Source organism: Pongo pygmaeus, chromosome 19 (genome assembly GCF_028885625.2).
Source record: "Pongo pygmaeus isolate AG05252 chromosome 19, NHGRI_mPonPyg2-v2.0_pri, whole genome shotgun sequence".
NCBI lineage: Eukaryota > Metazoa > Chordata > Mammalia > Primates > Hominidae > Pongo > Pongo pygmaeus.
The window spans coordinates 92,903,349-92,929,932 of record NC_072392.2 but is presented as its reverse complement, the minus strand read 5'-3'; the positions used below and the strand labels follow the sequence as shown (position 1 = coordinate 92,929,932).

The window sequence follows — 26,584 nt, the reverse complement described above, 5'->3', positions numbered from 1 at the left end:
TAACTAATTTAATCCTTACGACAGCCATGAGGCACTTCTATTATTGTCCCCTTTTTACAGACGAGGAACGCTAGGGATGGAGAGGTTCAGTGACTTGAACCAAGTTTAACGGCGAGTAAGCAGATGAGTTGGAATTTGAACACATTTGACTCCAGAGCCTGGAGTCTGCACTGTTTGTATAAGGAGGATAGTGTGTATGTGCACTTGTGTGCGTGCATGTGTGTGTGTGTGTATACACACACACTGCTGCTCACACAGGGATCATGCGCATTTACAGTGCTGGACTTACTTTCTTTTTTTTTTTTTTTTATTTGAGGCAGAGTCTCACTCTGTCCCCCAGGCTGGAGTGCAGTGGTGAGATCTCGGCTCACTGCAACCTCCGCTTCCCGGGTTCAAGCAATTCTCTTGCCTCAGTCTCCGAAGTAGCTGAAACTACAGGTGCCTGCCACCGTGCCTGGCTAATTTTCATGTGTTTAGTAGAGATGGGGTTTTACCATGTTGGCCAGGCTGGTCTCGAACTCCTGGCCTCAAGTGATCTGCCTATCTCGACTTCCCAAAGTGCTGGGATTATAAGTGTGAGCCACCACACCCAGCCAGACTTACTATCTTTATTTTAGCAACCTGACAGCCTTCTTTCCAGAAACTACCCTGAACCCTACCACATCTCATCATCTCTGTGGTTACCAAGCCCACAATGGTTGCTAGCCCAAGCAACCATTCCCTGCCTGGTCTTCCTCTTTCATTCTCTGCCGCGGAGTCCATTCTCCTCCCAGCAACCAGAGTGATCTTTTCCAAGCACAGACCTGATTACTCCCTGCTTATAGCCTTCTGGTGGTTTCTCTCCCAGCCTGCAAGTTCTCAGGGGACCCATGGGCTGCTGGCTGCCCCTTCACCCCCATCTCCATCCACCCTTCCTTTCACAGGCTCTGCTCAATGCACACCAGCTCTTCTTCTGTCCTTCTAATAAGATAAGGCTTGTTCCCTTCTTAGGGCCTTGGCACTTGCTATTCCTCCTTTCCAGAGTGCTCTTCCCGCAGATTGGTGAATAGTTAGCTCCTTTTTATCATCACATCTCAGCTCAAATGTTACCTCTTGGAAGAGGCATTCCTTGGCCACTTAAGGGGCAGTGGCCCCTGCAGCCCACCTCCAATTTCTCTCTGTCTTGTTGCTCTGCTTTATTTCCTTTGGTGAAATGACTTACTTAGTGGGGTCTATGTTTATCATTTTCCCCGTCTCCACTAGGCTGTGTTATACCTTAAGTGGGGACTTGGTTTCATTCACTCCCATATCCCCCGTGCCTAGTTACTGTCTGGCACATGGTGGGTTCTCAAATGTTTATTGGTTGACTCAGTGAAGAAGCAGTGTATTTGGAGCAGAAGGCAAGCTCTCAGAGCAAAGGCAGCGGTGTTCACCATTCTGGGAGGGGAGTCCTGGGCCAAACAACCTAAGGAATTTCAGGATTGACTGCCCAGAGGCATGAATTGGAAAGACTCCTTTTTCCCCTCCTGAAAACTGAGGAGAGGTGAGGGGCTACGATGTCCTCTGGCTGGAGGACAAAGGTCTATCACTTCACCTAGGCTGATTTTTGTTGGACGGGGGGGTTGTAGGGAGGGGCTGGGGATAAAGTGTCAGGGAAAGGCATCATGGCTTGGGAAGAGATGACGAGCTATGCCTGAGCACCACAGGCTGGTGACCCAGCAGGTAGGAGGCTGTGGGCATGTTTAGCAGTCTATATCAAGGTGTCCTGGGGTTTGCCTGACTTCTCACAGCTATGGACACCCCAAGGGCATCTGGCACTGGTGACCTTGGTGGAGACATCCTGTTCCCATGACCTCAAAGATGATTCCCTAGAATCTCAAGGGCTTTTCCGTCCTGGGAGACTTCACAGAGCCCAAGCAAGCTTGACTATTCTTGAGCTAGTCATCTAAGCTGGTCTGGTTAGAGCGAGACTGTTTTTTTTGTTTTGTTTTGTTTTTTGAGACGGAGCAGAGTGAGACTGTTTTTGACGCAGACTGTTTTAAGATTTACAGAGCAAGAAGCGCCCACAGAGAGATCTTAAAATGGAAACGTTCAAAGCAGAGCCAAATTAGAGTAAGTCAAGGTATAAGAATAAAAGTCATAACATGGTCGGGCGCGGTGGCTCACACCTGTAATCCCAGCACTTTGGGAGGCCGAGGCGGGTGGATAACAAGGTCAGGAGATCGAGACCATCCTGGCTAACACAGTGAAACCCCGTCTCTACTAAAAATACAAAAAAATTAACTAGGTGTGGTGGCGGGTGCCTGTAGTCCCAGATACTCGGGAGGCCGAGGCAGGAGAATGGCATGAACCCGGGAGGCGGAGCTTGCAGTGAGCCGAGATCGCGCCACTGCACTCCAGCCTGGGCGACAGAGTGAGACTCCGCCTCAAAAAAAAAAAAAAAGGCATAACATAAGGCCTTAGGTCAGAGCGTAACTGTGCCATTTCAACAATTGTGCATAAAGTGGGTTTATTTCAGAGTTTATTTAAAGCAGCCAGCACTACCCGGAATGTATAAGTACATGCTTATGTTGGATAGAAAGGGATTCGTCTTTTCTGGTGATACACAATCATAGATCCCAGCGAAGATTATTGCCATGAAACTTCTGACATTAAGCTAGACGCACAGGGAAGACTAGAATTTAGCTCAATTTGGCTTGGCTGGAGGAATTGGCTTGCTTCTGCCTTCATCTGGATGGTGGACATGGGCTGGGAGGAAGGTTGTGTCCTGGCTGAGCTGAAGAGTAGTGAAACAGCATGGGAAGACTGATCCATTCCGATCCCTTTTAGTTGCCTTAGGCAAACTTTGAAAAAAAGTGTCTATAGGCCAGGCATGGTGGCTCACGTCTGTAATCCCAGTGCTTTAGGAGGCTGAGCCAGGAGGATCACTTGAGTCCAGGTGTTTGAGACAAGCCTGGGCAACATGGTAAACCCATCTAAAGTTACTGGGGTTTCCCTCCTTTGGTTTTTGAATTATTAATTCTTAAAGATTCTGGGCCAGGCATGGTGGCTTACAACTCTAATCCCCGCACTTTGGGAGGCCAAGGCAGGTGATTGATTGAGTCCAGGAGTTCCAGAGCAGCCTGGGAAACATAGGGAAACCTACAATAATTAATTAATTAGCTGGATGTGGTTGCGCATGCCTGTAGTCCCAGCTACTCGAGAGGCTGAGGTAGGAGGATTGCTTGAGGATTGCTATCTCTACAAAAAAATTAGAAAAATTAGCCAGGCTCCTGTGGTCCCAGCTACTTGGGAGGCTGAGGCAGGAGGATCAGTTGAGCCCAGGAGTTCTAGGCGGCAGTGAGCTGTGATCACGCCACTGCACTCCAGCTTCGGTGACAGAATGAGACCCTGTCTCAAAAAAAACAAGGAAGTGTCTACAAGAGAGAATAGATTACTGGATATATTGTTTTTATCTAAAATTCTAGCCCTCTGAATTGGTGGCAGTCTGAAAGGGAACTTTTTCTGTTCTCAGAAATAGGTTGACAGTCATGAGCCAGTCCAGTCAATTCCAGAGCTGGACAGAGCAGATCTCTGCCTTGTGGTCCTGATAGGAAGTGTCTGGGTTCTCTCTGTGCGGTGCTATGACTGTAAGAGTCAGCTGCTAATCCAGCCCAGTTTGCTCAAGCCTCTAGAGTTTAGAGTGCTAGAGAAGTAGCTGGGGCGAGAGGAGGGACGCAGATATACGCAAGAGGCAGGAAAGGAAATTGTTTCATAATGTCTACAGATTTGTATCTGGGTGTTGTCTCAGCCATATCCCCGCACCCCGTCATGACTTTGCTAAGGCAGATTTTGGATGGGTGGCCAGCACGTTTACTGCAAGAGAGAGAGCTTAAATATAGTTCCTCAGATCTGAGTGAGGGTAGCATTTACTATCTTGCTATATGATTTCCAGGAAAGCACATTGTGTTAAAACAAACTCCAAGATTTCTAAGCACTCAATCCTGATTGAGTGCCTAATTATTTATAGCCATCTAAAGTTGCTGGGGCTTCCCTTCTTGGTTTTTGAATTATTAATATTTAAAGATTCCAGGCCAGGCATTGTGGCTTACGCCTCTAATCTCAGCACTTCGGGAGGCCAAGATGGGTGATCGATTGAGCCCAGGAGTTCGAGACCAGCCTGAGCAACATAGGGAGGCCTACAAAAAGGACATCTCCACCAAAAATAAAAAATCAGCTGGGTGTGGTTGTGCATGACTGTAGACTCAGCTACTCCAGAGGCTGAGGGGGTAGGATCCCTTGAACATAGGAAGTTGAGGCTGCAGTGACTCGAGATCGTACCACTGCACGCCAGCCTCAGGGACAGAGTGAGGCCTCATGTCAAAAAAGATTCCACTTGATAAGCCTGTAAGGTTTGGACAGCCTCCTTTTGAGAACTGTGCGCATATCATTGGCTTTCAGAAGATAGTACTGTATGAGAGTAGTTGAGGGAGAAAAAAAAACTACTGAGTTGGCAACCTCCAAAATCCATGAGTAAGATAAATTTGCGTTGAAGTGAGGTGAAAGGCTACCTTTGCTTGATTCTTGAAAAATAGAGCTCAAAGCTGCTTAGCCTTGGAAAGGGGAGACTGCTGGAATTGGTTGATTTCATGTACCAATAAATTTTTAGATTGGCAAGGACAGATACAGTGATCAGCCTTTTATTCTAACAAGTAGGCAAATTTTTTTTTAGCTTTTTAGTTTTCTTTGCCAAAGTCAAATATGTCTGAACCAAGTAGGTAAATTCTTATTCAATTTCACAGGAATTGGTAATTGGTCAGTCCATTGAAAAAATTTGTTAAATCAGGAACTCATAAAAGAGATATACTGTATTTTTTCTTTTCTTTCTTTCTTTCTTTTTTTTTTTTTTTCAGACAGAGTCTTGCTCTGTCACCCAGGCTGGAGTGCAGTGGTGCAATTTTGGCTCGCCACAACCTCTGCCTCCCGACTTCAAGTGATTCTCTTGCCTCAGCCTCCCAAGTAGCTGGGATTACAGGCATGTGCCACCACGCCTGGCTAATTTTTGTATTTTTAGTAGAAATGGGGTTTTACCATGTTGGTCAGGCTGGTCTTGAACTTCTGACCTCAGGTGATCTGCCCACCTCGACCTCCCAAAGTGCTAGGATTACAGGTGTCAGCCACCACGCTTGACCCACACCTGGCTAATTTTGTATTTTTAGTAGAGACAGGGTTTCACCATGTTGGCCAGGCTGGTCTTGAACTGACCTCAAGTGATCCACCTGCCTCAGCCTTCCAAAGTGCTGGGATTACAGGTGTGAGCCACTGCGCCTAGGCTATTTTTCCTCTACATGTTTTATTTTGACTTAAAATATCTAAATGTGTAGTTATTAGCAAGTATTTTGATGTAGACCTAAAGCCTTTGCTTTGCTTACAAGTCTGCTGAAAAGTGGGGCCCATTGCCTTTCCTGAAGCACAAACCACACACACATGATCCTGGGGTTTCAGTTCCAGTTTCTTTAACATGAAGCAAGAAATTCTAGAAACTTATGAAGCCACCTGATTGCAAAATCTTTCTTCATTTTTATGCATTTCTTTCCAATATTTTACAGTTCTCTCATTCATTCCTAATTTGATAGCATTTTAAAAAGTGACAGGCTTTTATAGAGTCTTTCCAAAGCACTCAGTTTAGTTTTTGTAGAGATAACAGTTCTCTTTTTTTTACACTCTTATCTTATTGGTCAATAGTCTTTCTGTTTAAATTCCTTTGTTTTTTCTTTTTCTTTTTCTTTTCCTTTTTTTTTTTTTTTGAGGTGCAGTCTTGCTCTGTCACCCAGGCTGGAGTGCCGTGGCATGATCTCAGCTCACTGCAACCTCAGCCTCCCAGGATCAAGCAATTCTCCTGTCTTAGCCTCCCAAGTAGCTGGGATTACAGGCACCTGCCACCATGCCTGGCTAATTTTTTTGTATTTTTAGTAGAGACGGGGTTTCACCATTTTGGCCAGGCTGGTCTCGAACTCCTGACCTCAGGTAATCCCCCTGCCTTGGCCTCCCAAAATGCTGGGATTACAGACGTGAGCCACCACGCCTGGCCAGTTCCTTTGTTTATGGGTGAATTGATTCAAGTACATCATTCTAGTTAACATGTATGACCAGCATAAGCAAGTATGGGCCCAAATGCATCCTTGTTAACCAGGTACCACAACTGTGAGGGCAGAGAAGAGCCTGCCAGCTGTGAGCACTCTGTGCCTCAGCCTTAGTCAGTGTGCTCCAGTAAGAGACTGAAGGGTATTGGTTGACCTAATAAGTTGGTTAAGTGAGGGGTTGCTTAACAAAGTTTCTATTCAACAATCCATTGCCACCATAATTTCATAAAAGAAAGGAGCTTTGAGCACCCCAAGTCTCAGGAAAATAGACAGTATTTCCTAAGAAAGGACAGTTGGTAACTTTATGCCAACGTCTACTGATGTGTGTGTATCGTTTCCTACACATCAATTGGTACTTGTCAGGGGCTGGTACTTAGGTATGGACTGAGAATTGGCAGCCATGGATCCGGTTCACACTGTTCTCCAGGCATGCACCCGCTCCACCACATCTCCACTGGTGTAGTGAGGCTTCCCCTGAGGGCCTCTAGTGACCCTCTTTGTTTGGAGGCTGATGAAGGTTGTCACTAATGAGGGCTGTGGAGCTCTCCAGTAGTTGTGAAAGGGCCCCTTGAAGCAATCAGATTCCCCCTGCTCCAGCACAAGCCCCTTCCCCAGAGTAGTTCACTGTGACCACATCCTCACGTGGCCCTGTCCTGAGGGTCTGCAACTCTTGCATCAAGAAAGGGTGACTTGGCTGGGTGTGGTGCCTCACGCCTGTAATCCCAGCACTTTGGGAGGCCGAGGCAGGTGGATCACCTGAGGTCAGGAGTTTGAGACCAGCTTGGCCAACATGGTGAAACCCCATCTCTACTAAAAATACAAAAATTAGCCGGGTGTGGTGTCGGGCCGCTGTAATTCCAGCTACTTGGGAGGCCGAGAAAGGAGAATCGTTTGAACCTGGGAGATGGAGGTTGCAGTGAGCCAAGATCGTCCCATTGCACTCCAGCCTGGGAGATAGAGCAAGACTCCATCTCAAATAAATAAATAAATAAATAAAAATAAAATAAATAAATAAAATAAACTGAATAAATAAAAAGAAAGGGTGACTGACTCATTTGTTTTTCTGAAGGTACCTCTGAGGAGGGGCTCAGAATTAAGGGAGGGGAAAGACTGTCTCCTAAGGTCAGAAATACAGAAGGGACATTCTGCACCCTTGTGTAGTAGAAATCTGCTATGAGCAGAGAGCATTGGCACCTGTTGGCGTTTACATGCAGAATGCTGCCCTCTATCAATGACGTGGAGGGTTTCCACAACAGAGAAGCAACAAGTCACAGGCCCTGATCTCAGCTGTACTGTCTGGTGTCTGCCCTCAGTTCAGTGGAAAGAGTTGCGAAATTCAGAAGGTGCACTCATTTCAAACCTCACACAGCCTCTGCAAAATTAATAATAAGCAAAGAAGGACTGCGCCCCAGAGACCTTGAATCCTTGCACTGTAACATCCAGCTGTCTGACAGGTGGCAACGGAAAGAACCAGTGATGATGTAGGTACAGTATGTCAGCTTAAAATACTAGAAGAGGCTGGTTGTGTGGCTCATGCCTGTAATCCCAGCACTTTGGGAGGCCTAGATGGGTGGATCATTTGAGGTCAGGAGTTAGAGACCAGCCTGGCTAACATGGCAAAACCTCGTCTCTACTAAAAAAATACAAAAATTAGCTAGGTGTAGTGGTGTGCGCCTGTAATTCCAGCTACTCGGGAGGCTGAGGCAGGAGAATCACTTGAACCTGGGAGGTGGAGGTTGCAGTGAGCTGAGATGGTGCCACTGTACTCCAGCCTGAGCAACAGAGTGAGACTCTGTCTCAAAAATAATAATAATAGGCCGGGCACGGTGGCTCACGTCTGTAATCCCAGCACTTTAGGAGGCTGAGGCGTGTGGGTTGCCTAAGCTCAGGAGTTTGAGACCAGCCTGGCCAACATGGCGAAACCCCGTCTCTAATAAAAATACAAAAAGTTAGCCAGGTGTGGTGGCATGTGCCTGTAATCCCAGCTACCCGGGACGCTGAGGTAGGAGAATTGCTTGAACCTGGAAGCAGAGGTTGTGGTGAGCCGAAATGGCGCTACTGCACTCCAGCCTGGGCGACAGAGTGAGACTGTCTCAAGAAAAAAAAATATATACAACAAGATATGAGGGCAGATGGGAGAGAATGTGGAGATAGAGTGAAGGAGAGTCTGCCCAGGGGCAGTGCTGGTGCTTGCAAAGCTTGGCTTGCTTTCCTGGGCTCCTTACCCTGCAGTTGGGATGATGGAGGCAAATCCCCAGGGGATGCTGTTGTTTGCTCCTCCACTCCTGAGACCCAATTAACGGTGACTAACTGCACTTGGGCCTGCTTCATCTGAGCAGCTCTGCACGCAGGGTCTTGAATACGCTTTGTGAATGAATATCTCCCATTGGCATTGATTTTGCTTTGGTGTTTATCCTGGGTCAGGCTGAGATTGTCGCCTGGGCTTCACTAGCATTTCTGGAGGTCAGTGATAAAGGGGTTTGGGGGAACTTCCAGTCCAAGCCTTCCCTTTCCTAAGGACCCTGGGAATCTAGGGAGGGATAAGCAGAAGAGTTAGGGTCTGGAGTTGAAGCTTGGAATGGGGTTTCTCTTTTATTCCCTGCCGAGCGCCCTTGAACAACCACTGAATGTCTCTCAGATCTCTTTTCTCTTCTATGAAATGGAGTATAACTAAAAGTGCCGCAGACCCACCAGGCTGTGATTTCAAAGTAACCAAACTAGGGCTGGGCACAGTGGTTAACACCCATAATCTCAGAACTTTGGGAGGCCAAGGCAGGCAGAACGCTTGAGGTCAGAAGATCAAGACCAGCCTGGTCAACATGGTGAAACCCTGTCTCTACTAAAAACACACAAAAAATTAGCTGGGTGTGATGGTGCACACTTGTAATCCCAGCTACTTGGGAGGCTGAGGTGGGAGAATCGCTTGAACCCAGGAGGCAGAGGTTGCAGTGAGCCGAGATCGCGCCACTGCACTCTAGCCTGGGTGACAGAGCAAGACTCCGTATCGAAACAAAAACAAAGTAACCCAATTAACCTTCTGTCCCGTGGCTATCTCGCAAAGTGGATCCCAGCTACCTATAGGAGGCTTCTTTGTTTTTTGCTGTTTTTAAGGCAAAATGTTAGCATTTAGTAAATATAGATGGTAGGTACATGTGTCATTTTCTTTTTGTTCTAGTTTTTGTACCTTTCTATGAGTTTCAAAATTTCAGAATAAACCATGAGTTTTCATTTATCTATACAACGGAATTCTATGTAGTGATTAAAAAGAATGAAGGTAAAAATGTGTATAACAAAATTCCTATGATGGATCTATCTATCTATCTATCTATCTATCTATCTATCTATCTATCTATCTCACACATATGTATAAATAAACACATATATGTATTTTTACACGGCAGTTTCATTTTCTTTTTTTCTAAGACAGAATCTTGCTCTGTCACCCAGGCTCGAGTGCAGTGGCACAATCTTGGCTCACTGCAACCTCTGTCTCCCAGGTTCAAGTGATTCTCCTGCCTCAGCCTCCTGGGTAGTTGGGGTTGCAGGCGCCCGCCACCATGCCCGACTAACTTTTTTGTATTTTTAGTAGAGACGGGGTTTCATCATGTTGGTCAGGCTGTTCTCAAACTCCTGAACTCAAGTGATCCACCTACCTTGGCCTCCGAAAGTGCTGGGATTATAGGTGTGAGCCACCATGCCCAGCCCATTTTTATTTTTAAGATATGTATTTTGAAACAATGGCATCACAGGAAATTTTTTCTTTGTTTTTCATTTTTCAAATTTTGCAATTAAACATATTAATAATAATGACTTTCTTGGCTGGGTGTGGTGGCTCACGCCTATAATCCCAGCACTTTGGGAGACTGAGGCAGGTGGATCACTTGAGGCCAGGAGTTCATGACCAGCTTGGCCAATGCCATTTCTACTAAACACACACACACACACACAAACAAAATTAGCAGGGCTTTATGGCACACACCTGTAATCCTAGCTACTCAGGAGGCTGAAGTAGGAGGATCACTTGAACCTGGGAGGCAGAGGTTGCAGTGAGGAGGCAGAGGAGGCAGAGTGCATGCCACTGCACTCCAGGGTGACAGAGACAGATTCGTCTCAAAAAATAAAAATAAATAAATAAATAAATAAAATAATGACTCTCATTATTCACTAACAGCCACCAATACAAACTTATTGTTTGTTCAGCACAATGCTCAGATCACAAACATGACCCCTGTCTACTTCTTCCCCTGCCTCTATCACAGCCACTTACCCCCGAGGACTTGCCCACCCACCCACCTTCAGACTGTCTGATCTGCCTTCCAGGCCACACTTCCTGGTGCCCGTGACCCTCGCAGATGCTGTCCTGAGGAAGCAGCCACCCCTCGACAGTGAATGCCATTGTGGTGCTGCCCACTCCTTTGCCAACTGGCCCAAAGCATAAGATGACTCTTCCCTGGTTATTCAGGGCACATCCACAACCAGGCGTGGTGTGAGGCCATCAGAAGGCAGAGACGCCCCAGGGAATAGCTCAAAACTACCACACAGAGCCAGGCTCAGACCTTGCAGGGGTTTTTATGTGACAGCAAGAATGGCTACATAAAATAAAAATACAGGGATCCTTGTACAAACATTATTAAGACTTTAAAGATGGCGAATGCAAAGTGTTAAACCAAATGCAGGGCCCTTCTAAGTGCAGGGCCTTATATGACTTTGTAGGTGGCATACTCATAAAGCTGGCCTTGTTTGGTGCTTTTCTGCCTCACTTTTCATCTGTGTTTCTGTATCCCTGGGCTGACACGCCCTACCCAGCAATGGAAAAATTCAGGCGTCTCCATAGCAGCTAACCATGGTCCTTAAGAGAGGCGGAAGAGCTTCCCCTCATTCCTGTCTGAGCTCCGTCCACTTCCTGTATCCTCATTCCCTGTTCCAGTCAACCTCTTCCCTGGATGGGCCACAGTTGGATCATCTATTTCCTTCAGAGAAAATTCTACTCCCACCCATAGAGGGAGGTCTGGCTCTGCAGCCCCAATAAGCCGATTGCTTCATAGGGGGACAGCAGTTTATTTCCCAAGTCCAGTCATTAATAATCCAAATCCAGTTATTCAGTCTTAAATGACACTATGTGTGAGGCACCAAAAGGCCAGTTCAGGTGGGACTGTGACAAGTTCACTTCATTTCTTTTCAGTCTCTTCTCATTAAAGATTTAAAAATGCTGGGACTCAGCCTTGCCCGGGATTACCATAGGACATCTGTTGTTTTTGCATGGCTAGCCTCCAGATGACACCATCCCATTTTCCCTGGAAACCATTGTCTTCCACTCTTTTTTTTTGAGACGGAGTTTAGCTCTTGTTGCCCAGGCTGGAGTGCAATGGTGCGATCTCGGCTCACCACAACCTCCGCCTCCCGGGTTCAAGTGATTCTCCTGCCTCAGCTTGCCAAGTAGCTGGGATTACAGGCATGTGACACCACACCCAGCTAATTTTGTATTTTTAGTAGAGAAGGGGTTTCCCCATGTTGGTCAGGCTGGTCTTGAACTCCCGACCTCTGGTGATCCACCCACCTTGACCTCCCAAAGTGCTGGAGTTACAGGCATGATCCACCATGCCCAGCCCATTTTCTTCCACTCTTGATCTACAGGGCTTGGGTGGGACTGACTCCACCTTTGGGGTGGACATGTGACTTGGGCTTAAGCCGTCCATCGTGTTCTACCCTCTGGCTACAGTATTGGTTCAGGGGTGGGCATGTGGCAATTTCAGTCTCCAGTGAGTATTGGATCTAGGACTTTGGTTGGAATTGGGAGCTGTGAGGATGTGATCCTGGGGCTGCTATCAATAATGGGGCCCAACAGGGAGAAGCCTGCCTGTGAATGGAGCCAAGCCAGAGAGAAAAATGAGAGAGAGAGAGACAGAGAGTGAGGCTGAAGTCACTGAGAGTCCCTGGGTCCAGCTGAGCTCGATGTCAGCTGTACTCCCCAGGCTTCTCTGGTACAGGAACCAGTGAATTCTCTTTTCGGCTTAAGCCAATTTGAGTTGGGTTTTGTCACTGGAAATCTAGAGTCCTGATCACAAGATTTTCCCTTTTGCAGTCAAGAATAATGCCTCTTCTCTTTACGCACAGTGCGGGGGAAATCAACAAAAAGATTTATATGCAAGTTTTCTGCAAGTTGGAAAGTGCTGTTGGAATGGAATGACCTAGAATGCACAGTTGGCTAACAGCAGAGACAGGGATAAAGCTTGGTTCTTTGATACTCAAAGCCCAGGTCTCTTTCTCTGCTAATGAGCTGCCTCCTGCTCTAAGAAAATCAGTGGGCAGGGCAGAAGGTGGTCAGGACAGGTGGTGGACAGGGCAGGTAGCGAACAGGATGAGGGTGAAGAGGGAAGGCAGTAGACAGGACAGGTGGTGGACAGAACAAGTGATGGATGGGGCAGGTGGTGGATGGAACCAGTGGTGAACAGGACAGGTGGTAGATAGCACAGGTGGTGGTCAGGACAGGTGATGGTCAGGGCCTATGCTATGCTGGTTCTCATGTGTCTGCTATCTGGAGGAGACCTGGTTTCAGGGAAAGGAGAGTGAGGGTCCTGGAGGACATGCCTGCAGAGCTCACCTGGCCTGCCCCTCTGTCTTTCCCAAGCCTCTCTTTGTGTGCCATACTGTCATCCCAAGGGCTGGGATCCTGGTGTTTAGGGTTTGGTTGAGTGTTTTTCAGCCCATGTCTTTGGAGATGTTCATGGAAGGGATCCAGCTTAGTTTCTATGTGTTGGACTCTGCCACGATTGGACAGGGGTCTTTGCACTGGGCACTTCTCAGAAGTGCAACAGGAGTCTCTTCCTTTCTTGGACATGGGCTTGAAGGGATCCCTGCGTTGGGGAGCTCAGAGCCCTCTGACCTTCAGAGGTGGGGCCCCATCCTGGGGCTTTGGGCTTTATAACCCCTCAGATCAGTCAATCAGCCAGGAGCCAGAAGTTGGCAGCCTTGAGAGCTGCAAGCATTTGACCTGGTCCCCAAGGGCTCAGCTTCCCACTATATGGGACTAGAGGTCTTTGACCTTCATGGGCACCAAGATCCACGTGGCATATTGAGCTGCAGTCAAATGTGGCTTGAGTCATCTCTGCCTGTGCCATCCCTCTGATCCACCCAGCCTGCTGGACTCAGCTCCTTGGGGAATGAAGAGTGGGTTTTGTTCCTGGGGACTGGCTTGTGGTGCCCAGTAAATGCTTGCTGAATTGATTCTCAGGATTCTCAGGCAGAAATATCAGATTTCAAGGGGAGCATGTGGACGGGGGTGGTGGTGGGATATAAGGAAATGTCCCCAATCACCTTTCTACTCTTTCATGATTCTTGCCCCTGAAACCCGAGTCCCTAAGGCTCTGACACAGGCCTTGAGTGAGATGGAGGAAGAAGTATGAAATGACAACTCTGGCAATGACTGGCAGAGGTTTCTGAAGACGGAATATCCCTTTCGTTTCCTTCTTCATAACCAGGTCAAGTCCAGGGAATTCTCAAATTCAAAGGCAAGGAGTTCTTAAAGGATTGCAGGAAATACAGACCTGGAGAGAACAGAATGACTGCCCGGCCCAAGGCAGTTAATATATACAGCTGAGGGAGGCAGAGGTGGGGCAAGGGGTAGGGGAGAGGACCTAAGGGTAGAAGGGGCCGGTGGGGTTGTAGATTGAAGCTGTCCCTATACAGTAGCCAGCTACCAACTCATGTCAGCCTGATAGCATTAAACATTTGAATCCTCCAAGTTCCATTTTTTCCCCTGGATTTCATGCTCAGCGAACAATCTCCTGATTATAATGTGGCTTGGCATCTAGGGCAATACATGTCTTGTGAGTCTGATTAACATCAGCCTGACTGGAGAGATGGAGCCACTCTTGGGTGAGTGAGCAAAACCGGCTCTACAGAGCTGAAGGCCACACAATGGACAGCTGTCAATGCCCTAAAGTAGTGACCATCTGTGACCCTCTTGGTGAAGCCCCTTGTCCTCTCCTGACTCTATCCCTCTGCCTCTCTACCTTGCTTGGATTTGACTATAGGCAAATTTCTTAATGTCTCCGTGCCTCAGTTTACTCACCTGTAAAATGAGATTAAAATAGGGTTGTTGTAGGATTAAGTGAGTTAAGAGATGCTAAGTGCTTAGAATATTACATGGCATGCAAGTGCTATCTAAGGGTCTGCTGTAATGATTCAGGCTTCCACAATGCTGGCTGTGACCTTGAGCAAGTCAGTTTTTTCTTTCTTTCTTTCTTTTTTTTTTTTGAGACAGAGCCTTGCTGTGTCACCCAGGCTGGCGTGCAGTGTCGCAATCTCAGCTCACTGCAACCTCCACCTCCTGGGTTCAAGCAATTCTCCTGCCCCAGCCTCCTGAGCAGCTGGGATTACAGGTGCCTGCCAACACACCCAGCTAATTTTTGTGTTTTTTAGTAGAGACAGGGTTCGCCATGTTGGCCAGGCTGGTCTCAAACTACTGACCTCATGATCTGCCCATCTCAGCCTCTCAAAGTGCTGGGATTACAGGCATAAGCCACCATGCCCAGCCATCTGGCCTTTGTTTCCCTGTCCTATTAATATGGAATTAATAGTAACATCTTCTGGAAAAAGCATATGTTAAGTATAAAATGTCTTGGCATATATTAAAGTGTTTTGTAAACTGTAAAATGCTGCACAAATAAACCATATGCTTATTTGGATAATGTATTGGGAACAATCATTAGTCTTACTGGGTCCCTTTGGATTATAGTGCAGAGATGATTTTTAGTATTTCTCACCTGATAACTGAATGAAGCCTGAGGTGGGACCCAGAAAAGGAGGAAGAATATGGGTAAAGGCATGGGGGAGGCAAGGAGGGAGATTCCAGGGGCTGAAAGGGGGTGTCTGCCTCATCTGGACTGTGTACCAGACTTTATTCCCTTCCAAAGCTTACACTGCTTCTCAGTGTGAGCTTGGGGAAGGTGTTACCAGTAACTGACTCTCCCCTAGGGGTACTGCTCTAATAAATGACAGTTCCGATTTTTAATAAACAGAGTTGCTGGGAGAGGGTATGAATGCAAAATTCAAACAGGGGAGGGAGGAAGAAGAGGAGGAGAAATGTTTGCTTTGCCTTTTTTTTTTTTTTTTTTTTGAGACAGAGTCTTGCTTTGTCGCCCAGGCTGGAGTGCAGTGGTGCAATCTCGGCTCCCTGCAACCTCAGCCTTCCGGGTTCAAGCGATTCTCCTGCCTCAGCCTCCCAAGTAGCTGGGGTTACAGGCGCCCGCCACCTCGCCCAGCTAATTTTTGTATTTTTACTAGAGACAGAGTTTCCTCATGCTGGCCAGGCTGATCTTGAGCTCCTGACCTCAGGTGATCTGCCCGCCTCGGACTCCCAAAGTGCTGGGATTACAGGACTAAGACACTGTGCCCAGCCTGCTTTGCTTTTAAAAGGCTCATAACAAAAGCTAAGGGGAGACAGAGAACAAAAATGGATGATCACTGGCCCTGCCCACAGCTCATGAGAGGAAGGGTGCGTATGTGTGCATGTGCGGGTGTGCGTGTGTGTGTGTGTGTGTGCCTGTGTGTGTGGTGGCCAGGGGCAGAAGGCTAGCAAGTAAGAGAAAATTTGAACTTAAACACAGCTTGGTTTAAGATACCTAAAAGCATGTGCATTTGCAGAAGCACAAATAATGAAATAACATCCTCATGTTGATGGGTAGAAACTGTCTGCTAATAAGCAAATGAGAAGGTGCTAATAAGCAAATGAAAAGGCACTAATAAGCAAATGAGAAGGTGCTAATAAGCAAATGAAAAGGCACTAATAAGCAAATGAGAAGGGAGGGAGCTGACTTAGGCATCAAGGTCAGGAACCATGTGCTAGGGGAATTCTTGAGCCCTGCACGTCTCAAGTTATTTTCACTGCACCACTCAAGGCCTTGCTCCCTTTGGGAGCAGGGTGAGGCCTGGTGTCATCAGTTAGGGATTAATATTTTCCAGATCTGTTTGTTTGGAGCTGTCTCTCTTGGCCCTAGAAAACCTTCTCTGGTTAAGGGATGGGAGGATGTCCAGGGCCACTCCTAGCTGGGATCTGCATTGCCTGAGTGAGTTAACAAGGAGCTGTGATCTCCATTCCCACTTGCAGTCTCTATGGACTGTTTCTGTTGCCTGAGAAGAGGAGGAAGGAAGCAAGAAGCGTATTGGGATAAATTTAGAGCCACTTCAAATGCCCACTTCAACAATTCTCCAACCTGGTGCTCACCTCTGGCTGTTTACTTCCACCCAGCAAGGCGGAGTTTCCTGCCCTGAAACTGAAGGATGTCCCTCCCCGGAACAGCTTATAAGAGGAAACATTAGGGCAGCAACACAAGTGAGTCTCAGACATTTTCTCACAAAAGGCCCCAGGGACCACAAATTAAAGGAAAGGATGCTTAGGAGAGGAAAGCCTGGAGAGTTTGGAAAACGACTTTGAGGCGCTGGACTGAGTCACCATCATTTCCTGCTGAGGTTATCCTAAGAGAACTAGCAGGCACCACCACTCCCCACACCAGCTGCCTGCTCTGGGATCTGGGCAGGACCGACCTATTAGCCAAAGGAGTCCCAGACGGCCCCAGATTGCCAGTGATGTAATATACACTTCATTTGTTTATCTCTAAGCTTTCAGAACAAGCAAGAGAGGAAAACAAGCCAGTGGAAATATTATACAGGGAGCAGCTAGCTTTTCTTGGCTTTCTTGTTTGTTCCTGAGCTGACAATAGAAATCTTTGAGAATTGGAGCTAGTGCACTTTGAAAACAAAAATCTCTTCTCTTACAGGGCATGGATTTTTCTGTGAATTTGGATTCTTTGAGGACAAATTTGCATACCATTATCATTATTTCATTGAAAAAAAAATAAAAGAAGCACCTGTGGGATAGAGAATGGGAGAGGAACACAGAATGACGAGTATGGTCTTTTGCTGTTTTATTTGTCTTTCTCTTGTACAATTTTCTGGCAGGGAAGGACAACACTGTTGTATCCAGACCTTTCCCTAGGATTAATGGGTGACAGTCCCATGGGGAGGGAGCTAGCTGATGTGTGGAACTCTGTCTTTCCTGGATGTTAACTTTATTTTTTATTTTTTAATTTTAATTTTTTTTTGTTGGGGGACAGAGTCTCACTCTGTCGCCCAGGCTGGAGTGCAATGGTGTGATCTCAGCTCACTGTAACTTCTGCTTCCTGGGTTCAAGTGATTCTCCTGTCTCTGCCTCCTGAGTAGCTGGGATTTCAGGCGTGCACCACCATGGCTGACTCATTTTTGTATTTTTAGTAGAGACGGGTTTCACCATGTTGGCCAAGCTGGTCTTGATTCCTGACCTCATGATCCACCTGCCTCAGCCTCCCAAAGTGCTGGGATTACAGGTGTGAGCCACTGTGCCAAGCCTGGATGTTAACTTTAATCAGAAGCCATAAGTGAGAGAGGACATTTCAAATCGAGTCAGACATGACCTTTTCTTCCTGGGTCATTCCCCTGCAGCTACCTGTATCTTTCTTAGGACACTTCTGGAATTATATAAAAGTATAGCCATTTGTGTGCATGCCTTCTAGGCCACAAGCTTAGTGAAGATGGGAATCATTTGCGTCTATGTTCTCGATAATGACCAGCCTAGTTCTTTACGCTTTGGAAATGTCCAATGCATGTTTGCTGAATGAATCGATGAGGCATGCGGACTTTTGAGGGACATAGAAATTACAAGATGGGTAGTAGAAGAAGGAAGTGAAGAATGAGTGCAAGAGATGGGGGAGAGTGGCAGATATTACCTGCTCGCCTTTTCGTTTCTCCCCGAAGAGGTGTTAGAGCAGTCGGAGGAAATGGAAATACTTTGGAAGACAGAGACCTGGTAATCCCTTTTCACCCAAGAAGAACCAAGCCCTGGATGAATGGATGAGCAGCTCACATTTTTCTGCCCCCCACCCCCAGTCTTTCTGAGACTGACTTTGTCCTAGGAATTGTTCGTCCCTCTGGAAGCTAGTCTGGTATGTGGGTGTTCCTTAGAGCCCTGGTTATGGGGAATTAGTAAGTAAGAGCTTGAACTGAAGCCCTTTTGTCCTAATTCACTGGTATCTGGGGCAAAAGCTTGCCCTCTCTGTGAAAATGAAATGAAAATCTTTTCATTTTCCCGGAGCTCAAGGTCAGACCCTGGCACAGTAGGGACCCAATCCGTGGGTTGTTCCTGAACCCCTACCCCATACCATTGCCCTGGATGGCTCTCGAAGCTGGTGGCAAGAGAGAACTGAGAGTTCTCTAAGGAAGAGAGCGGCCAGGTTGCTCCTTTGTTTTAAATTATTTAGCTGCATCAAATATTCAGATTTGTGGCAACAACAACTCTATTTAAAAACTCCAGGCACATGATGGATGAGCTCAACATTTTCAGTCAGTTCCCAGCTTCCAGCCCACCCTACGGGAATCTTCTAAGAATTACTTGGGCTTGCCTGGGTCAGCCTCCAACTATTGGGACCAGCTAAAGTGCAAGAGCTACACAATGCTTATCATGATATTTGGCGTATGTTTTTCATATAAATGAATTTCATCAAGTCCCATACATCACCTCCAAGAGAAAAAAGATATTCAACTTAGGAATTCAGAACTGGGATGTTTGCATAGAAGTCACACTTTTTGTATAGATGGGTTGTGTGAGTTTGTTTCCACGGACTTCTGCCTGTGAAATACGTGGTGTATGTGTTTCTGAGGTTCTCTGTGTATGAAGCTGCTGCTCTTCTCACAAAGCTCATCATTTTAGGCGAGACTGAATGTGACACCCATTGAAGCTGCTTTGGAGCCCAAGATGCATGCCCTAATACGACCACTTTTTTTTTTTTTTTCAGATGGAGTCTCACTCTGTCACCAGGCTGGAGAGCAGTGGCATGATCTTGGTTCACTGCAACCTCTGCCTCCCGGGTTAAAGCGATTCTCCTGCCTTAGCCTCCTGAGTAGCTGGGACTACAGTTGCATGCCACCACCCCCGGCTAATATTTGTATTTTTAGTAGAAATGGGGTTTCACCATATTGGCCAGGATGGTCTCTATCTCCTGACCTCATGATTTGTCCTCCTTGGCCTCCCAAAGTGCTGGGAGCCACCGTGCCCAGCCAATACAACCACTTTTATTGAATGCTTCCTATATTCCAGAGATTTTATATATATGCTTTACATTATATTATCTAACATCCTTGCTCAAAAATAATAAGGCAGGTATTATCATTCCTATTTTATAGCTAAGAAAAGTAAGACTCATAGATGTTGCTCAAAGTCACATCAAGTTTTGGCTTATTCCAAGCCTGGAGTTTCGTTTCATCATACAACAATATCTCTTCTCTGACAAGTTTCTAGGACTACCCTACATAACATCTGCTGTGCTGTCAAAACGCGAGGATACTTCTTCCTTTATAATGATAATCTCTGGGGGAGGGTGTGTGTCAAGTGGAATGTGGGAGTGGGGCTCTTGGGAAGCTGACAAGGTTCTATTTCTTTCTCTTGATAGTGGTTGCACAGGTATGTTCACTTCGTGATAATTCACCAAGGTAGACACATAGATTCAGGATTTTTTGGTGTTTGTCATATTTCTTTTTGTTTTTTTGAGATGGAGTCTTGCTCTGTCACTGAAGCTGGAGTGCAGTGGTGTGATCTTGGCTCACTGCAGTCTCCACCTCCTCGGTTCAAGTGATTCTCCTGTCTCAGCCTCCCTGGTAGCTGAGATTACAGGAGTGTGTTACCACGCCTAGCTGATTTTTGTATTTTTAGTAGAGACAAAGTTTTGCCACGTTGGCCAGGCTGGTCTTGAACTCCTGACCTCAAGAGATCTGCCCGCCTCAGCTTCCCAAAGTGGTGTTTGTTATGTGTCAATAACAAGTCTATTTAAAAAATCATTTCTCCACGCTGGGCATGGTGGCTCATACGTATAATGCCAGCACTTTGGGAGGCTGAGCGGGTGGATCTCTTGAGGCCAGGAGTTTGAGACCAGCCTGGTCAGCATAGTGAAACTCTGTCTCTACAAAACAACAACAAACAAAAAATTAGCCAGGCATGGTGACACATGCCTGCAGTTCCAGTTACTGGGGAGGCTGAGGTGGGAGAATCGCTTGAGCCTGGGAGGCAGAGGTTGCAGTGAGCTGAGATCACACCACTGCATTCCAGCCTGGGCAACAGAGTGAGACCCCACTTCAAAAAAAGAATTTATCCTAGCAATTAATGTTGGAGGGAAGCCCTGCTTCTCATGGACAATAGACACTAATTAATCAATGGGAACTCCTTGGACTCTACTACATAGTAATTTTTAAAATAATACAAATAAGTTGATGCCCTACCCCTTTACAAAAAGAGTTTTAAGTGGATCACAATAAAACATCATGCACAATCATAAAGTAGTATTAGGAGGAGGTTGTCAGCACTACATAAGAAGGAAAACTTTCCTTACATACATATGTCACTCTGCTGGGCACCACAGAAGGTTTAAGGCTGGCTCCTGCTCTCAGGGTGCTCACACAGCCAAGCTGATGACATCGAGCCTTTACTAGTAGTAAATAGACACTTGCCTTTAAATATGTTGGAACTTGTTGGAATGGGTTCCCACTCTCAATTTGGTGATCAATAAACTCAAAGGAAGTAAAAGTCTTCATGGACTACATCCTACATTTCATGTGTGGGTAATTGAAATGGAAAATACCACATCTGATCAATATTTTGAACAATCTGAGCTCCCAATCTTAAAGCTTTCAAAATGAGTATTTACACCTTTATAAGATGGTATAAACTTGGAGAGACCCACATATCTAGTTGCCAGGACAATTTTGTAATTGATTTGTAATTATGTTCCTCTGCTTGCATAAACTTTTTTTTTTTTTTTTTTTTTGAGACAAGGTCTTGCTTTGTTGCCCAGGCTAGAGTGGAGGGCAGTGGTGTGATTTCAGCTCACTGCAGTCTCTGCCTCCCAGGCTCAAGCAATTCTCCTGCCTCAGCCTCCTGAGTAGCTGGGATCACAGGTGCACACCACCATGCCCAGCTAATTTTTGTATTTTTAGTAGAGACGGGTTTTACCATGTTGGTGAGGCTGGTCTTGAACCCTTGACCTCAAGTGATCCATCGCCTCGGCCTCCCAAAGTGCTGAGATTACAGGCGTGAGCCACCATGCCTGGCCTCACATGCACTTTTTACTGGGCTAAATTTACAACATCAAATAGCACAGAACTTCTTCTAGTTTACTTCAAACTGTGATGGCTTTAAAATTTCTAGACTGGGGTAGTTGTTATACATTTTTTCTCCTTCTCTATATCCTAGGAATTCAGAGACCTGGAGGGAGAAGACACATGGACTGTCAGATCTAGAGACCTGCTTCCTTCAATAGCTGATTTTCTTTCATTTGTGTCAGAAACAGGCAGCATGGCACAGAGCCATGCACCTAAAACTTTATTGTGCATATTTATTCCTAGAGATCTTGTTAAAATGCAGATTCAGATTCAGCCAATCTAGGGTCAGGGCTTTCTATTGTAATAAGTTCCGAGGTAATGCCAATGCTGCTGGTCCATGGACTGCACACTTTGATGAGAAGTTTAGTAAGGATATAGAGGAAAGAATACTACACGTGGAGTAGTAATTTCTGGCTTTTAGTATCAGCTCTGCCTTTACCAGCTTGCTTTCTTGGACAAGTCATTTTGCCTCTCTGGATTTTAGTTTCCTCAAATATAAGCTGTGTGATAGAGGAGGAGGTTGGGTTAGGTTATTTCAAAGCTTGCATTCATAGACTCTTCAAAGTGATGTTTTGATTAAAAAACTCCACCTATAGGATCACGTACAGCCTTTCAAGTGACTAACAGGTGAACTGGCATTATCAAAGCAGAAAATATAAGGGCTGCAGCAGGATGGCATGGCAAAGTCAGAGAAAGGGAAGGTGAGCCATAATAACTTCTTATGGCAAATATAACACTTTGATTCTTTCAGAGTGATGGATTTTGAATTAAAACTGTTATCCTGAGAGAGGCTACTATTTTTCCCAGCAACTGTCTTAGGGGGAGACCTGCATTACTGAAAACTGAGTTGCATAAGAAACTTGAGTGAAGGAAGCAATGGATATGTTAGTGCTTTGAAATAAGCAAATGCTTACAGGGGCTGTGAGGGAGTCACGGCTGGAGGGAAGCTTTCTGAAGCCATGAGGGAGTCTGGTTTGAAAACAGCAGTTCATCTCTGCTGCAGACCATTTATCTAATTTCAGACAAATTGGCCAGAAATTCAGGTATTTGGCCGCTGCTAGCAGACATAACAGGGACAAATGCAGTCTCCTACAAGGGTTAGGAGAGCAAAGGTGCCAGGGGGCACCCAGGGGCATAAATACGCAAGGAGAAGGAGGGGGTGAAAAAGGAACACAGATGATTTAAGTGAATGAATGAAGCTTCTGACCTTCTGAGCCTCTGGCGGCAGCCCTTCCCCAAGAGCCCACACATCTCTATTTTGAGCAGGAAACAGGATCAGACAGAAAGGGCTCCCCAGACTCACAGATACAAGCTAGTTTCTCATTAAGTTCCAAAGCAAAGTCAGGGGAGTGGAGAAAACTCCTGGTGCTGGCACCTCTTCCAACGTTAGGTTGAGGAATACAGGAGATATTTACCTTATGCAGGATGTGCTCGTTGAAGTCAGGGCCAGCTCCTCCCTGGTAGGAATCGAGTCTCTGCAGGTCCATGCCCGGCTTGGAGCTCGCCGCTCCGGCTCTCCCTGCGCTCTGCGTCAGCGCTTCCAGGAGCTCGGTTCGAGCTCCACTGGGTGCGGCAGGCTCGGGTCTGAGCCCTGCGCGCCGGGCCGCTTCCGTTTTCAGCACTGGACAGTTCCCCGCAGGGGCCGCGGCGCGGTACCAGGCGGGCAGGCGGCCACGCTCTTCCTGGACTGAGCGTTTCAGCACCAGAAACAGCGTTGTGCGCCTGGGACCAGAGTTCTGAGATCCTGTCCGCTCCAATCCCTGCCTCTTAGGACTCCAGGATGCTGGCAGGGACGCAAGATTTGGATCCGGCTGGTGATCCCTGCGTATTTCATTCAGCTACCAGACTCCGGAGGCTCAGCACCCGGCTGCGTTCTCAGGGCATTGCGGTCCCGGGAGCTCACCGTTCCTGATTCCGAGCGAACGGGCATCTCCGTCACCACGCAGCTCAGCGCAGCGCAGCTCTCCTCACACGTTTGCAGAGGCGAAGTCCTGCGGCGCTGGCGGCGCTTCTGTTTTTGTCCCTGGACAATTCTCTCCAGGATGTATGAGATAAATAGAGGTTCTAAGTCTGAGGTCGACAGTAGATGGGTCTTAGGTGTCCCCAAAGTCCCTGAAATATGCAAAATTCTGTTTACCTGCGTTTTCCTAGGGAGAAGGTCCAGGGCTTTAATCACATTCTCTCCAGCACACATGACTGCAAGAAGTTAAGGACAATGGGCTCAGGAGAGGCAGATGGTGGTTTGGTTAGGAGCATAGGCTCCAGGATTCAAATCATGATTCTCAAAATTATTAGTTGTGCAACCTCGGACAAATTAATCTCGCCTAATTGTCCACAAAATGGAGATAACATTATAATAGTACCTGTCTCATGGTTTTGTTCTGAGGATTTAATGAGTTAATTCATGTAAAAAGCCTAGAACAGTGCCCGGCGTGTACTAAGAACTCAATAAATGTGAGCTATTATGCTCTCCTGGCAGGGGATGAAGAGCTCTGGCTACTTCCCCTATACATCAGGGGAGTCCTGCTGCTGCGACCTTTGATTGGCAAAATTGCATCATCACCTGGAATAGGAGAGCATGAGGCTGACCACAATGGGAACTGGAGGCTGAGACTGTGGTCCCTGGGATTATTATCAGATTACTAAGGACAAGTCCTAGTACCAGCCACGGGCCCTTGGAGTCAATATCAACATGGAAGGAAACAGCCAGGCTTAGGGTTAAAAGAGTGCATTTTATTCCTAGGTTTCACTCCTTTTTGGCTGAGTTGTGTGAGCCAGACCACTCGTGTTCCCTGGGATTACTTATGTTTTCTCATCTGCAAAATAGGTAGAGTAATCTATGCCCACTTTATTGGGTTTGGGGGAAGAGTGAGACAATGTGTATGAAAAGCTTTTATTTTCTTTTAAATTGTAAAGCAAATTTCATTTATAAGGTGTTATTATTGCTGGAATCACTAGACTGTAGATACTCAATGAATATTGATTAAATGAACAAAGCTAGGGAACCAATCTGTTTGTTTTATGAGATTCTCACTGAGCTGATTTTGTTTTTGTTTTTGTTTTGTTTGTTTGTTTTCAGCCTGTGACAAATACATAACATCCAATGGTTGGGGTTCTTAATGTGAGGTGGATAAATGGATGTTAGGGGAACTTTGCAACATTGATAACATTACACAAAGTTTTGCTTCTGTGCCTTTTTCTGGGAGAGAAGAAATCTCCAGAAGAAGAAATGAATCCCATAGATTTTATTAAGTTCTCAAAGTTGTCTGTACTCAAAAAAGTACGGGTAGCTTAGACTTAACTTTCTCCTGAGCTTCCTCACCAACCCTGACTACTATAGATAAGAAGATTCTAGAGGCTTTGCCTGGAACCTCACATTCCTTGGAAGGGTCACTCCTCAGGGTCTTGTTTGGAGTTCTGAAGGTTCAGAAACATGATTCTGTTTGTTCAGGTTTATAGAGCAAATAGCAGAGGATCTGAACCAATCCAGATTTGGTGATGGAAGACTTTCATGAGAAATGATGTTTAAGCTGAGATCTGAAGGAAAAGTGGGCATTGATTGAAGAGGGTGTTGGTGGTGGGGTGATTCCAGGCAAAGCGATCGGTATACGCAGAGGCTTTAAGGTGTGAAGAGCTAGAAAAGACCAGTGTGGCTAGAGTCCTGAGAAAGATGGGAGAAGGGTAATGGGAGACCAATCTAGAGATGGATAAGGACCAGATCATGTGGATAATGTTAAGGGTTTTGAACTTCATTCTAAGGGCAATGTGAAGCCATTGAAGGACTTCAAGTAGGGAAATGGCATGGCTAGATCTGGGTTTTAAGGATACTACTTTGGCTACTGTATAGAGAATGAGTTAAGTCAAGAATGAATGTGCTCTTTTATTGATTTATAAAATCGATTTTTGTATTATGGGCATTAATCCTTTATGTCATAAATATTGCATTATTTTCCATAGATTTCTTTTCTTTTCTTTCTTGTTTTTTTGAGACATGGTCTCACTCTGTCACCCGAGCTAGAGTGCAGTGGCTCAGTTAAAGCTCACTGCAGTCTCGACCTCCCGGGCTCAAGTGATCCTCCTGCCTGAACCCTCTGACTAGCCGGGACAACAGGTGTGTGCCACCGTGCCTGGCTAATCTTTGTATCTTTTTTAGAGACGGGTTTTGCCACATTGCCCAGGCTTGAACTCCTGGACTTGAACAACCTGCCTGCCTCAGCCTCCCAAATTGCTGGGATTACAGGCGTGAGCCACTGCACCTGGCTGTGGATTACTTTTCAATGATTAACTTTATTTATGTTTTTATTATACTGTATTAAAGTTTTTAGTCTTTAAGTTTGGGCTGAGCATGAGCAGGCATTAGCTAGGCAGAAGAGATCATCAGAAGGCATATTGTTGAGTGTGAACCCCAAATATCTGAGACAACTCTCAGTGAATTTAGGAAGTTTATTTTGCCAAAGTTAGGGACACACACCACGATACAGCCTCAGGAGGTCCTGATGGCATGCTCAAAGTGGTCGGGGGGCGGCTTGGTTTATGTATTTTAGGGAGACATGAGACATCAATATATGTCAGATGTACACTGGTTTGGTCCAGAAAGGAAGGACAATTTGAAGTGGGGAGGCTTCTTGGTCAAAGGTAGATAAGAGAAAAATGTTTGCATTCTTTTGAGTTTCTGATTAGTCTCTCCAAAGGAAGCAATCGGATATGTATCTATCTCAGTGAGCAGAGGGATGACTTTGAATAGAATGGGAGGCAGGTTTGCCCTAAGCAGTTCCCAGCCTGACTTTTCCCTTTAGCTTAGTGATTTTGGGGTCCCAAGATTCATTTTTCCTTTCACATGAGCAAATAATAAAAGTAAAGGAAAGTAGGTATTCTTTAGAGAATGTGTCCGTTATATAACAATACTATTAATTTACAAGTACATATGTTGTGTCTTCCTATTCTTTCAAATTTGTTAAGATGTGTTTTGAGGTCTTATCTTGGTGAGCATTCTAGGTGAGGTTGAGAAGAATGTGTGTTTTGTTATTGTTGGATAGAGCATTCTATAAATGCCAATCAGATCTAGCTGATTGATAGTGTTCTTCAAGTCAACTATTCCTTTATGTATTATATTCCTGCTAGATCTATCAGTTACTGACAGAGGGTTTTGAATTCTCCATCTCTACAGTGGATTTATCTTTTTCTCTTTGTATTTCTATTTGTTTTTGCCTCATGTGTTTTGACACTCTGTTATCAGGTGCATGCACATTTCTTGGAGAACTAATTCCCTTTGTCATTAGGTAGGGTTCCCGTTTACTCCT

The 26,584-nt window shown here is 46.0% G+C and overlaps 1 protein-coding gene across 1 annotated transcript in view; it reads right to left on the bottom strand.

Annotated features, from left to right (window-relative positions):
- RAB37 (RAB37, member RAS oncogene family) overlaps positions 1 to 23,218 on the bottom strand; it is an 82,423-nt gene extending 59,205 nt beyond the window's left edge. Inside the window, exon 1 of the mRNA XM_054456287.2 lies at positions 22,700 to 23,218. Coding sequence (XP_054312262.1) covers positions 22,700 to 22,771 — 72 coding nt within the window. The 5' untranslated portion in view covers positions 22,772 to 23,218. The remainder of the gene's footprint in view (positions 1 to 22,699) is intronic.
- Positions 23,219 to 26,584: the final 3,366 nt, after the last annotated feature.